General features: G+C 43.4%; 1 protein-coding gene across 1 annotated transcript; it reads left to right on the forward strand.

Annotated features, from left to right (window-relative positions):
• Positions 1–11,462: 11,462 nt before the first annotated feature.
• Positions 11,463–12,564, forward strand: LOC123755170 (cuticle protein AMP1A). The gene is made up of 3 exons (XM_045737647.2): positions 11,463–11,607; positions 11,793–12,052; positions 12,230–12,564. The coding sequence occupies exons 1-3, from the start codon at positions 11,599–11,601 to the stop codon at positions 12,471–12,473; spliced, it is 513 nt and encodes a 170-aa protein (XP_045593603.2). The 5' UTR covers positions 11,463–11,598; the 3' UTR covers positions 12,474–12,564.
• Positions 12,565–12,889: the final 325 nt, after the last annotated feature.

Here is a 12,889-nt window from a genome sequence, read left to right on the forward strand (position 1 = left end):
TTGAGCTTTGGCTCTTTGGTTCCGCCTCACAACTGTCAATCAACTGATGTAAAGATTTCTGAGCCTACTGGGCTCTATCATATCTACAATTGAAACTGTATGGAGTCAGCCTCCACCACATCACTGCCTAATGCATTCCATCCGTTAACTAATCTGACACTGAAAAAGTTCCTTCTAACGTCCCTGTGGCTCATGTGGGTACTCAGTTTCCACCTGTGTCCCTCTGTTCGCGTACCACCAGTGTTGAATAGTTTATCCTTGTTTACCCGGTCGATTCCCCTGAGGATTTTGTAGGTTATCATCATGTCTCCTCTTACTCTTCTGTCTTCCAGTGTCGTAAGGCGCATTTCCCGCAGCCTTTCCTCGTAACTCATGCCTCTTAGTTCTGGCATGATGTGTGTGTGTGTGTGTGTGTGTGTGTGTGTGTGTGTGTGTGTGTGTGTGTGTGTGTGTGTGTCTTTGTGTGTGTCTGTGTGTGTGTCTGTGTGTGTGTGTGTCTGTGTGTGCGTGTGTGTGTGTCTGTGAGTGTCTGTGTGTCAGTGAGTGTGTCAGTGAGTGTGTCTGTGAGTGTGTCTGTGAGTGTGTGTGTGTGTGTGTGTGTGTGTGTGTGTGTGTGTGTGTGTGTGTGTGTGTGTGAGAAAGGCTGCATGAACGCGTAAGCCATAGATCCCTAAAAACTCCATATGACCCGACCCGGATTCGAACCCATGACGTCCAGGATCCCCCCCCCCCCCAAACGTACACGGTAACGTGACCACCGCACCATTGGTCGTCTTATTATAATTATTTATTATAACAACCCTCTTATATCTTCCCTCATTATGAGAAATAACATTTCGGCGTCCACTGACAAGCATAGGTGTACTAATGTAGTGTATTAATACAAATAAAGCTCTATAGACTGAGTGCTCCAAAATATGTTCTACATTGGACATCCGACAAATACACTGATAAGACGTCTAACACTTTATTTGCAAGACGGAAGTATTAAGCAACATCATTTTCAACACCACAGCATCATCCTGAATCGCCAAGACTTAGTGAAAGATACGACAGTAATTACACCAACCCGTCCTCGACTCAAGTCCATTACATCCAGCGGTCGACCCCACAGACGCATTCATAAATTTTAACATGCTGTTCATTCAAAATGGGAATTTTCTCAAGTATAAATTAATATTATAATATATTGGCATATTGTGTATATATGGACATAGGTTAGGTTAGGTTAAGTGTTTAGGTTCTGATGGCGATTATTTGTATTTGTAGTACGTGGGTGAAGCATTTACAGCGTTGTGATTCGAACAAAATTCGTCAGTGAAGCACTTGTTCCGGAAATGTTCGAACGTTAGCAGTTGTGAGTCGTGTGCAAACCGCTTTTCATTCATAAACAGGGGGTTTGGCGGGTGCATGGAATCACTTTTGGATCTTTGTTTGGAGGACGGGCTGATTACACGCACTGACGACCGTAGGAAGCTTCATAAGCTTGAGGCTGTGTTCATTCCGGAGATGACACCTGTAATCAAGATCCAGATGACTTCGACTTCGAGTATCAGCCCGTCCTCCAAACAAAGATCCAAAAGTGATTCCAAGCACCCGCCAAACCGCCTGTTTATGAATGAAAAACGGTTTACACACGACTCACAACTGCTGACGTTCGAACATTTCCGGAACAAGTGCTTCACTGACGAATTTTGTTCGAATCACAACGCTATAAATGCTTCACCCACGTACTACAAATACAAATAATCGCCAACAGAATCTAAACACCTAACCTAACCTATGCCTATATATGCACAATATGTTAATATATCAAAATATTAATTTATATTTGAGAAAATTCCTGTTTTGAATGAACAGCATGTTAAAATTTATGAATGCGTCTGTGAGGTCGACCGCTGGTTGTAATGGACTTGAGTCGAGGACGGGTTGTTGAGTATACAACTGTTCGGTGGTCCTCCATTCATCCAGAAGGAAGATGGAAGACCTGGTGGACAGCTAGAAGCCGGAGTCAGGTAACAATCGCCTCACCCTATCCTTCGGCGCTCCCTACGGTTATGGGGTTTAGGTGAATCGTAGAATTCAATTAAATTTATTTCTTTTTTTTACGCACCCCATACCTATCCCGTGGGCGGCGGTGGAAAGGATTCCAGAGGCACATAATGGGTTCAGGAACTGAACCCCATAGTTTGTTTAGCTAAACAAGTGACAATATTTTGAAACTAGTTACACAATTGTTAATGTTATACATACATGTACATATATATATATACAATCATTTACACAAATACATATACACATCGATAATCTTCTGAATCACAATTAATTCATCAAGAGGCTCACAACTGTCACTATACAAGGCACTCTACATCTATGGTGAGTCATACAGTAACTAGTCTTGCTCCACATCCACTCAACTGGGCGGCAGCGTTACAGTCATGTGCATGCATTACCTAGATTAAGCACATTTTGGATACTTTGCTAAGATTTCTGGCAGTATATCATCAATGAATGAAGTACTTACACATTTATTGGACTCCATTAATGGTGTTATCTCTGAATTCCATGATTTTTTCACATTCTATTATATAATGACTCAAAGTATGCGAATAGTTCTGCTTTAAATGTAAACAGAGTTTACATTTAGTCAAATCTACATCAGCAGATGTTGCAAATTCCCTGAGGTACTTGTAGCAGAGCCTAAGCCTAGCAGTGGCAACATCTAGAAACCTGCTAGCCTCATTGGATGACCCCCATAGACGTGCGGTTCTTGCTACATAATAGAATGATAATAGATGGAGCAACTGGTGTGAATATTAATTTGCCTCAAGTCTACGAAATTTTGTTGATGTTTCCGGAATATTACTGCCCGCAGACTGTTACAGCCCTTGACGCCTTGGTATGGTTCTTTGCCTGCAGTGATCAACTATATATTTTTCGGCCTCATCTTAAATTTTCGTCTAGGGGATAGCAATATGTAAAACGGTATTTTAATAAAAACACTGCTCTAAAAGGGACAAACAATATACTGTACGTAAGGGTGACAAACATATCAACATATAAATGGTAAAAATATAACCGCCAGAAATATTCTTTAGCATGCAATAATATCATAAAATCTTTAATGAGCACGGACAATCTCTTAAACACATGAATTAATAAATGGGGTATCACATAATAGTCTTACCAAGAGAATTAACTAAGTAATAAGCTAAATAAACAATATCCACCGACTTCCGTACGTCTCCTCCCATGCAGCTGACCCACGCGACTACCTAGTCTCCCGCCAGCGAAGCAGGCGTCCTACCCGAACATCAACAAAGCATCCACATGAACTCTTGTGAAAACTCTACTAACAAAGTGTAGTACTAAGAACCGTATAATCAGTAATCTTAAAAGGATATAATACTGTTACAATAATTACACGAATTTATTACATTCAATAACAGGAAATAATCAAGGTTGAAATATAAACGCTAGCTTGACAACAAGCCGCAACTCTGGACACATCCAAATATGGTCACCCCCCCCCTCCCCCAAGGAGAAACCACACTCCCTCCAACAAGAAATAACTTGCACAAGTCTATCAAAATAATGCAACTCAGGCCCACTACAGCATGCTACAATATACATCATACAATATTATATAAATCATACAATATTAAATGGAACACAAATGGATACTATATTAATAATAGAACAGAACAGGGAAAGTATTAATTGTTATACATCGTTATCATGATAATATTAGATCAATGCTAGATTCGTAACACAGACTGCTCAAAGGCAGTCCAAGATGGTAATCAATTCCCTCTTTATGAGCAAAAGTCTTGGCTAACTCATTAGTTCTTTCGTAGAGTGAGGTGTACCCACACTTATAAAAATTTAGATTTCTCCTTGAAAGCCCCAGAAGTTACAGTCCCGCTCATGTGCCAAGTAAGTTCTCTACGGGCTCACCATAGCCCGTGCTACTTGGAACATTTTGTTCCCAGTAGCTGAATCTTAAACAACAACAACCTTGAAAGCCCTCAGAGTTACAGCCTCGCTCCTGTGCCAGGTAAGTCCACTACGGGCTCACCATAGCCCGTGCTACCTGAACGTTTTGTTATGAGTAGATCAATCTAAAACAACAACAACAATCAAGACCTCGACCACTCTCTTGGAATAGTGCAATTATAGTTCCCATTCCAACGACCCAGAGACTCGAAGACCCATCTCATTAACAAGCTTAACAAGCATCTCATTAATACAAGCGGATTAATATATCAGTGTTATAACCCATATAACTGGCAACTGAGGGCCTCCAGCCGCGGCCTGGGACAACAACGTGTCAACTGTACAGCCTCTGGGACCCTCACCCTCGACCGTGCGATAAGTACTGACCATACAGTAGAACAAGTAAACATATATATTGTTACAAGTATATGTTTGTTACAAATATACATATAGTATTATAAATATATAGATATATACAACAAAACAAGGCAAAATGGGAGCAAATAAACAAATTTGTGGCCACTATAACAACTCCTTAAAGTCGAAGGTAACGGGAATTGAATGTTATATCTGCAAAAATAGATTTCATTCGGCTTGCACAGGAGTGAGTAACACTACGGCACTGAGAGCAGGTCACTTGCTCTGGGTGTGTAAAAATGACCTGCCAGCTTGGAATATCCTAAAAAACCTTCTAGATAACATGACGCATGATCGGAAAACATCATTCATTGGAAGCCTACCAGCCATCCACAAGGAGTGGGAAAGGAACAACAACAATTCTAATATACCAGGGGCGGAGGCTAAAGTCAGGGATGAAACTGAGGCTGAAACTCAGGAAGTTGTAAACTCTGACTCAGTAGGCCCGGATGTAGATGACAGTAAACTAGAAAGTGTAACAGACAGCACTGACAGCTCGATAGGTACAGACACTACGACGGTTCCCGATAGAGCAATTCAGAACAGTAGGAAAGACTTATGCAAATTTTATGCAAAGGGCATATGCAGACATAGATATGCTGGTAATAAGAAAGGATTAGAATGCAGCTACCAACATCCCAAAAAATGTTTAAATATGCTTAGGAAAGGTGAGTGTCGATTTGGATCAATATGTAGGTTTTTCCATCCTGACATGTGCCACACCTCACTGGAGAACAGAAAATGCTATGACCTCAGCTGCCCACACTTTCACGTGAAAGGCACGGAACGCTACATGAAGAGCGGCAAGCAGGATAATGAATTTGGAGGAAACTCTATAAATTTTTTATACCAGACCGAAAGAGAATTCAAAAGGAGGAGCATGGAGAGTGTATGGAACTGGATGCCAGATCCACTTGCATTCCAGAATTACAGATACAATTACACACCGAAAGGGAACTACAACTACGACAGGCAACTGCCCTACAACAATCGGTACTGGTCAGAACAAACTCATTATGTCCACGAATAATGGGCTTGCCGAAAAAGTCTCCCATTCAAACTATCACTAATAGAATAACCTCATTCGTCTTTGCCAACATACAAGGACTGAAAACAAGAACAAACAACAAAGTACAGTTCATAAATGGCCTCCTCACGGAGTCAAATGCAGTATTTGGAGCTTTCACAGAAACCCATGCAGGGGAATTGTTGGACAGTGAGATCTGGATTCCAGGATATAACCTATACAGGTGTGATAGGAAAATAAGGTCACGTGGAGGAGTGGGTCTGTATATTAGGGAAGACCTTGTATGCTCGGAGCTCCTAAACGTTACAAATGAGGTGGTAGAGGTACTGGGATTAAAAATAGAGAAAATAAATTTAGTGATTATTCTAATATACAAACCGCCAGATGCAACGGCTGAGGAATTCACAGAACAGATAAACAAAATAGAGAATAGCCTTGATAATTTGGAGAACCCGATACCTGATATTATCTTCCTAGGTGACTTCAACTTGCCTAGTCTCAGGTGGAAAATAGCAAACAATAATATTATACCAGGAAATCTATCGGGACCTAACCAACCACAGATTAGAGAACTACTTAGATTCTGTGACAAATTTTCACTCAATCAGCAGATATCGGAGCCAACGAGAAATGAAAATATTTTAGATCTGGTCTTTGCGAACAATGAAGACATTATCAGAGGCATTACGATATCAGATACCACATACTCAGATCACAAGCTCATTGAAGTGCAAACGACCATCAATACTCAGAATAGACCTAAAACGTTGGTAAAGCGAGAGGGGCTATTCAGTAAATTCAATTTTAATAATTAAAGGATAGACTGGGAGATAATAAACAGGGAACTTACAAACATTCCATGGGAAACTGTTCTAAGTAATACAAGTCCTGCAGAAGGAATAGAAAAACTGACTTCGGAAGCGTATCAAGTCTGTCTGAAACATGTTCCTTTGAGGAAAGCCAGAAAGAGATCCAACGTAGAAAGAGAGCGCAGACGACGCTATAAACGCAGGAAAAAAATAACGGAACTGCTTATGCAGACACGAATTTCCTGTCAAAGAAGGAATAATTTAAATAGGGAGATTGAAGAAATCGAGCGGAAATTGAAACACTCATATGAAACTGAAGAAAGGCAGTTAGAACAGAAAGCAATTCAGGAAATAAAGAAAAATCCAAAATATTTCTTCACATATGCAAAATCAAAAGCAAAAACCACTGCCAGTATTGGACCTATTCGTACAAGTAAAGGTTCATACACGGAGGATGACAAAGAAATTAGTGAAATCCTAAAAAAGCAGTATGAGGACATGTTTAGCACTCCAATAAACAACATGAAAGTGGAAGATCCAGACAATTTCTTTATGCGGGATATTCAAACCACTGTAAATATAACTGATATCAGCACGAGCGCACTAAATTTTGAAAGTGAAATTGAAAACATGCCCATGCACTCGGCCCCAGGTCCAGACTCATGGAATTCAATATTTATAAAGAAATGCAAAGTGCCGGTAGCACAGGCACTCAGTATAGTGTGGAGGAAGAGCTTGGACACAGGGGAGATACCAGATGCACTTAAAGTAGCAGACATAGCCCCTCTACACAAGGGAGGGAGCAAAGAATTATAGACCAGTTGCACTAACATCGCACATCATAAAAGTATTTGAGAGAGTGATTAGGAGTCAGGTCACCAATTTCATGGAGACCAATGACCTTCACAACCCAGGCCAACATGGATTTCGAGCGGGAAGATCGTGCCTCTCACAGCTACTTGAGCACTACGACAAAGTCACTGAGGCATTAGAAGAAAAACAGAATGCCGATGTAATATACACGGACTTCGCAAAGGCTTTCGATAAATGTGACCATGGCGTGATAACACACAAAATGAAGTCAATGGGAATAACCGGTAAAGTAGGACGCTTGATACTCAGTTTTCTGTCAAACAGGACTCAGCGAGTAACGGTTAACCATATAAAACCTAGTCCAAGTGCAGTTAAAAGCTCTGTACCTCAGGGTACAGTCCTTGCACCGCTGCTTTTCGTTGTTCTCATATCAGATATAGACAAAAATACAAGTCACAGCTTCATATCATCCTTTGCAGATGACACAAAAATCAGTATGAAAATTATCTCGGCTGAAGACACTGAAAAAATTCAAGCTGATATTAATAAAGTTTTCGACTGGGCATCAGAAAATAACATGATGTTTAACAGTGATAAATTCCAGGTACTCAGGTACGGTAAAAATGAGGACCTTAAACATAATACAGAGTACAAAACACAATCAAATGTACCCATAGTAGGAAAACAGCATGTAAAGGACTTGGGAATAATAATGTCTGACGACCTAACGTTTAAGGAGCATAACCAAGCAAATATTGCGACAGCCAGAAAAATGATAGGATGGATTACGAGAACTTTTAAATCCAGGGATCCCATCACAATGGTTGTACTCTTCAAGTCACTTGTGTTGTCCCATCTTGAGTACTGCTCAGTACTCACTTCCCCCTTCAGAGCAGGAGAGATTGCTGAAATAGAGGGAATACAGAGAACATATACGGCACGCATAGACGCAATAAAGCACCTAAATTATTGGGATCGTCTTAAAGCCCTCCAAATGTACTCACTAGAAAGAAGACGAGAGAGATATCAAATAATATACACCTGGAAGATACTGGAGGGCCAACTACCAAATCTACACAGTAAAATAACAACGTACTGGAGTGAACGATATGGAAGAAAATGCAGAATAGAACCAGTGAAGAGCAGAGGTGCCATAGGCACAATCAGAGAACACTGTATAAACATCAAAGGTCCGCGGTTGTTCAACGTCCTCCCAGCAAGATAAGAAATATTGCCGGAACAACCGTGGACATCTTCAAGAGGAAACTAGATTTATTCCTCCAAGGAGTGCCGGACCAACCGGGCTGTGGTGGGTATGTGGGCCTGTGGGCCGCTCCAAGCAACAGCCTAGTGGACCAAACTCTCACAAGTCAAGCCTGGCCTCAGGCCGGGCTTGGGGAGTAGAAGAACTCCCAGAACCCCATCAACCAGGTATCAAGCTGTCTGGCTAAATCTGCGGAAATAATGGCTCTTAATCAAATTGAATGAAAAGCCAATCCACTGCACCAAATAACCGAACGCAATTACGAGCTCATTATAGCCCGTGCTACATGGACTTTTTGTTCTGTGTAGCTAGATCTAAAACAAACTTAAAAGCTCAGTATACTTGTGTCATTTCAACAAAGTGTATTCCTGAGGGTGTGTACGTGGCACTTTTGTGATGGACGGGATCCCTCACAACAGGGATCTTCCCCCTGTTGTGAGGGTAAAGTCCGTGGGTTTGGAGTTTACTGGCCGAGCAGGATACCATATCGTGGAGATGGTCATGTGTTACATGCTCCATATCCCGGTCATGGAAATCTACAGTATTAAGCTGGTGACTGCTCACCGTGTGGTCATCAAGTTTGTGGGAGAAGCGGCCTATCGTGATTTTCTCCGACGGTACGAGGGCCGTACCTTGCAGCTGCAGGATGGCACCGAATCTGTGGCCATTTCGGATCGTAGCGGTGCCATGACGTATGTGAGTGTCCATGGGGCCCCTATGGAGTTTCCTGAGACTCTCCTCCGGCGTTTCTTCCAGAGGTTTGGCACGGTCGTAAGTGTGCGGATGCACACGCTGTCATCTGGAAAGTATACGGGTGTGAAGACCAACATTCGTACCCTTGGGATGTGCCTGAGGTCGGACATTCCATCCTCTGTCCAGCTTTTAGGGTACTACGTGCGGGTGTATTATGCCCAGCAACCCCGTACGTGTTTCCGATGTTTCCTGTTGGGGCATCAGGCTGCTGGGTGCACTGCGGCTCCAGTTGCTCCCGTCAACTTGTTCCAGGAAGAGGATTTCCCGCCTCTCCCTCTGGAGGAGGACTCCGAGGATGAGGTGAGCGTTCCGTTAGCTGATGCGGCTCCCCCTGCGTCTCCCGACATTCCTCCGGTTGTTGCAGACCCTCCTCCGGGTATTGCAGTGCCGTCAGATGGTCTACCTGCTCCTGTCACTGTCTCCGCAGCTCCCGTGGGCCTTCCTGGTGCTCACTGTGCGGCGTCGCCGTCTTCTCCCTCGTATTCGGCTGCTGCGCCTGGCCCTGTGTCCTCGCCTCGGGTCCCAGCTGTGCTGGGTGCTGGGGTGGCTGCGGAGCCTCCTGCTATATGTGACCCGGTTCCCTCTGTGGTTGAGGCTGCTGCTGTTTTGCGTCGGGCGTCGGTTCGTCCGGCTAGTGGTACCCATGTTTCTGGGTCCGCTTCCAGCTCTGACGATATCCGGCCGGAGCCCAAACGTTCCCGGCATTCGTCTTCTGCCTGGGCCAATGTTGGTGACTTCACTGACTGTGGGTATTCGGGTGTTGACAGTGTGGATCCGGATACGTCGATGTCTCCGTAATTAGTGGTGGCGGAGGTCCATGTGCCTGCTGGTGCTGGTGTCCGTGTCTCGGACGTGCCTTCTGTTCCCGCTCCACCAGGGGACTCTCCGCAGTGGGGGGTGGTGGCTTCCGCTGCCAGGGATGGTGTGGATACTGGTGCTGGGCGTGGCCTAGTAGTGACATTACGGAAGGATGCGCGCCATCAAGGTTCCCTGCAGTCGTCTGGTGGTGGGCCCGTGGCTGCAGGTGCCCCAGTGGTGGTACCCTCTGTCAAGTTTGCTCCTGTGAGGATGCACGTTGGGGCCCTGGGGGACGTGTTGCCGGTGTCTGTGATGCCGCCGGGGTCACTGGACAGCGATTGCCGAGTTAATGCTGTATGACGAACCGGAGAACTTTCATGGTGGGCAGGTTCCCTGTATGTGGGGACAAGTGGCAGCTACTCACCTCGTCAGTAATACCATCTGGGTCCCCAGTTTGCGGGTGTTTGTTGCCATGGTTCCGGATGTTATGGCTTTCCCGGTGGATGGTCGAGACCCTTGGCGGTGGTTGCTCTGGGAAGCGTTTAATGTGCAGTTCCCGGGCCTGGTTTCTGGGAAAGTATGTCCACTGATTTCCTGTTTATGTGCTTTATGTAGTGCAGTATGCCCCTTTGGCTGTTAGCTTGCCCAATTGTGTTATGTGCTCGTGGTTCTCCCTTTCTTTGTTGCGAGGCCGGGTTGTGCATGTTTCTTGTTCATGTGTTTGTTTTGTGTTGTTACTATGCCCTGTGTGTTATATTTCTGCCTTACGTTTGTCTTTTTTTTTATTTATGGCTTGTTGTTTGTTATGATATTCTTGTGTTATCTTTCATGTTGTTCTTCATGATGTGCTTTGTTGTCAGTCCTTCTGGCCGGTGCTTCTGTTTGCTTTGTTTCATATGTTACTATGTTTTGTTTTATTGCCATTATTTGCTTGCATGATTTCTTGTTTACATTGTCTTATATTTTGTGTGATGTTCTTGACTTGATGTATACTGTGTTTCTCTTGCGTTTTCTCCAGTTATGCTTATTAATGTACTGTGCTGTCAGTCCTTCTGGCCGGTGGTTTTCTGTTTTGCTTTGTTGAAATGTTTCCTGTATTGTTTTATTGTATTTATTGTATATAATTACATGCTTGCATGTAAAAATAAAAATAAAATGAAAAAGGTGTATTCCTGAAGATGTCACATTGCTGACTAAACGTTGAACAATAAAATTAGAAAGATTAAGTGATCTAATGATTCTTCACTCTCCAGATGGTAAAAGATATTTGCGGAGAATGGAAAAAAATTATATTTATAATGTTATTTTCTTGCCCAATAATTTCTAATAGCAATAATTAGATAATTATATATACCCCATATTATTTAGTGAAAGCTACCATTGATAATCTACATACAAAATAATGCATATATATATATATGTATGTATGCAACTCTTCTCTACTGCAGAGGCGACATATTGCCTCTCAGGTACACCAGCTTGCATAACTACTACAGAGCACTGTCGTAAAGTCTTGTAGGGTCCTCGCTCCTTTCCAATAAATTATTTCTCCTTCCGCTGAACAAGGTTATCAAGTGGGTGAAGGGGATGTCTGGGGAGGTGGACTAGTTGCGTTCCCAGCCTGCGGTCAGAGCCGGGAAGGCGGGCCAGACAGGTGACCAGCACTATATAAGCTCCAGGATCCTACTCCAGACCACCAGTTGTTGGCTACCAGCACCGTCATGAAGTTCGTAAGTACCCTTTCGCTTTGTGGGTCGTGGGCATCTCTCATTAACAACTTGGTGTTATATCACGGTTATTATGATTATCATGCTACTAGTGGTGCAGATAAATTTGTATATCTTCTATGGGCTAATTTTAAATATTTATACATTATTATATTTGTTCATTTTCCTTGATTGAATTACTTCTGCAGACGATCCTTGCTGTTGTTGTGGCCGCTGCCGTCGCCGCCCCACAGGGTGGCTATCAGCTCCAGCCTACCTATAGCGCCCCCACTCTCAGAGCTCAGGCTCCTGCCACCTTTGAAATAGTGCCCATCCTGAGGGACGACCGTGTCCAGGACGATAACGGAAAATACAATTTTGAAGTGGAAGCTGGCAACGGCATCGTATTTTCCGAGAGTGGCTCTCCCGATGGGCCAGAGGGTGCAGTGGTTTCGTCTGGACAATACTCGTGAGTATTATGACTCGGGATTAATTTTAACTGACCAGTGTAATTTTTCGCATATTTTCTGTTATACTAAATAATATCCAATTGATCATTCTTCATATGAGACAGATAATCAAGGTCAGTGAATATTAACGACAACTTTAATTGTTTTTATTGTGACGGTGTTTTCGTCTCCAACAGCTACACTGCTCCTGACGGCACTCCCGTCCTTGTGAAGTACGTCGCCGACGAGAACGGCTTCCAGCCTGAGTCTGACCTGCTGCCAGTGGCTCCTGAGTTCCCCCACCCAATCCCCCAGTTCGTGCTGGACCAGATCGCCAAAGCTGCTGAGGAAGACGCTGCCGCTGCCAGAGCGCAGACCCCTGAATTAAGGGCTGCCGCATCCTATCAGGCTCCTTCCCTCACCTACGGCCAGCCTCAGTAAATCATTGTTCAGATTCATGTATTTATTACGTCTGTACTTTATGCTTCATGTATTCCATTTTTCTTCACGAATTACATTGCACTGGCATTGACTTTTTATATTTTTGTCCTGTATGTTATTTTTTGTTTGGCTGACGTCTTGGGATCACCTGATTAATATTACACAACACGATATATCGGAGAAAATTTTCATTTTGCGACATGGAAAAAAGTGACCAACATAACTGAGTCAGCAATGGTGTACAGGCTTCGTTTGTGTCAAAAATTTGTCCAGATGTGTGGTGGAGGCAAACTCATACACAGTTTCAACTGTAGATATGATAGAGTCCAATAAGCTCAGGAATCTGCACACTAGTGATTGACAGTTGAAGGGTGGGGCCATAGAGCCGAAGCTCAAACCCCGGCAAGGACAATTAG

The sequence above is a fragment of the Procambarus clarkii genome, chromosome 28, assembly GCF_040958095.1.
Source record: "Procambarus clarkii isolate CNS0578487 chromosome 28, FALCON_Pclarkii_2.0, whole genome shotgun sequence".
In the NCBI taxonomy this organism is placed as follows: domain Eukaryota; kingdom Metazoa; phylum Arthropoda; class Malacostraca; order Decapoda; family Cambaridae; genus Procambarus; species Procambarus clarkii.

Coding starts and splice junctions, on each gene's coding strand:
- LOC123755170 (XM_045737647.2), top strand. Junction 12,053..12,229: donor GTTTCGTCTGGACAATACTC/GTGAGTATTATG, acceptor CGTCTCCAACAG/CTACACTGCTCCTGACGGCA.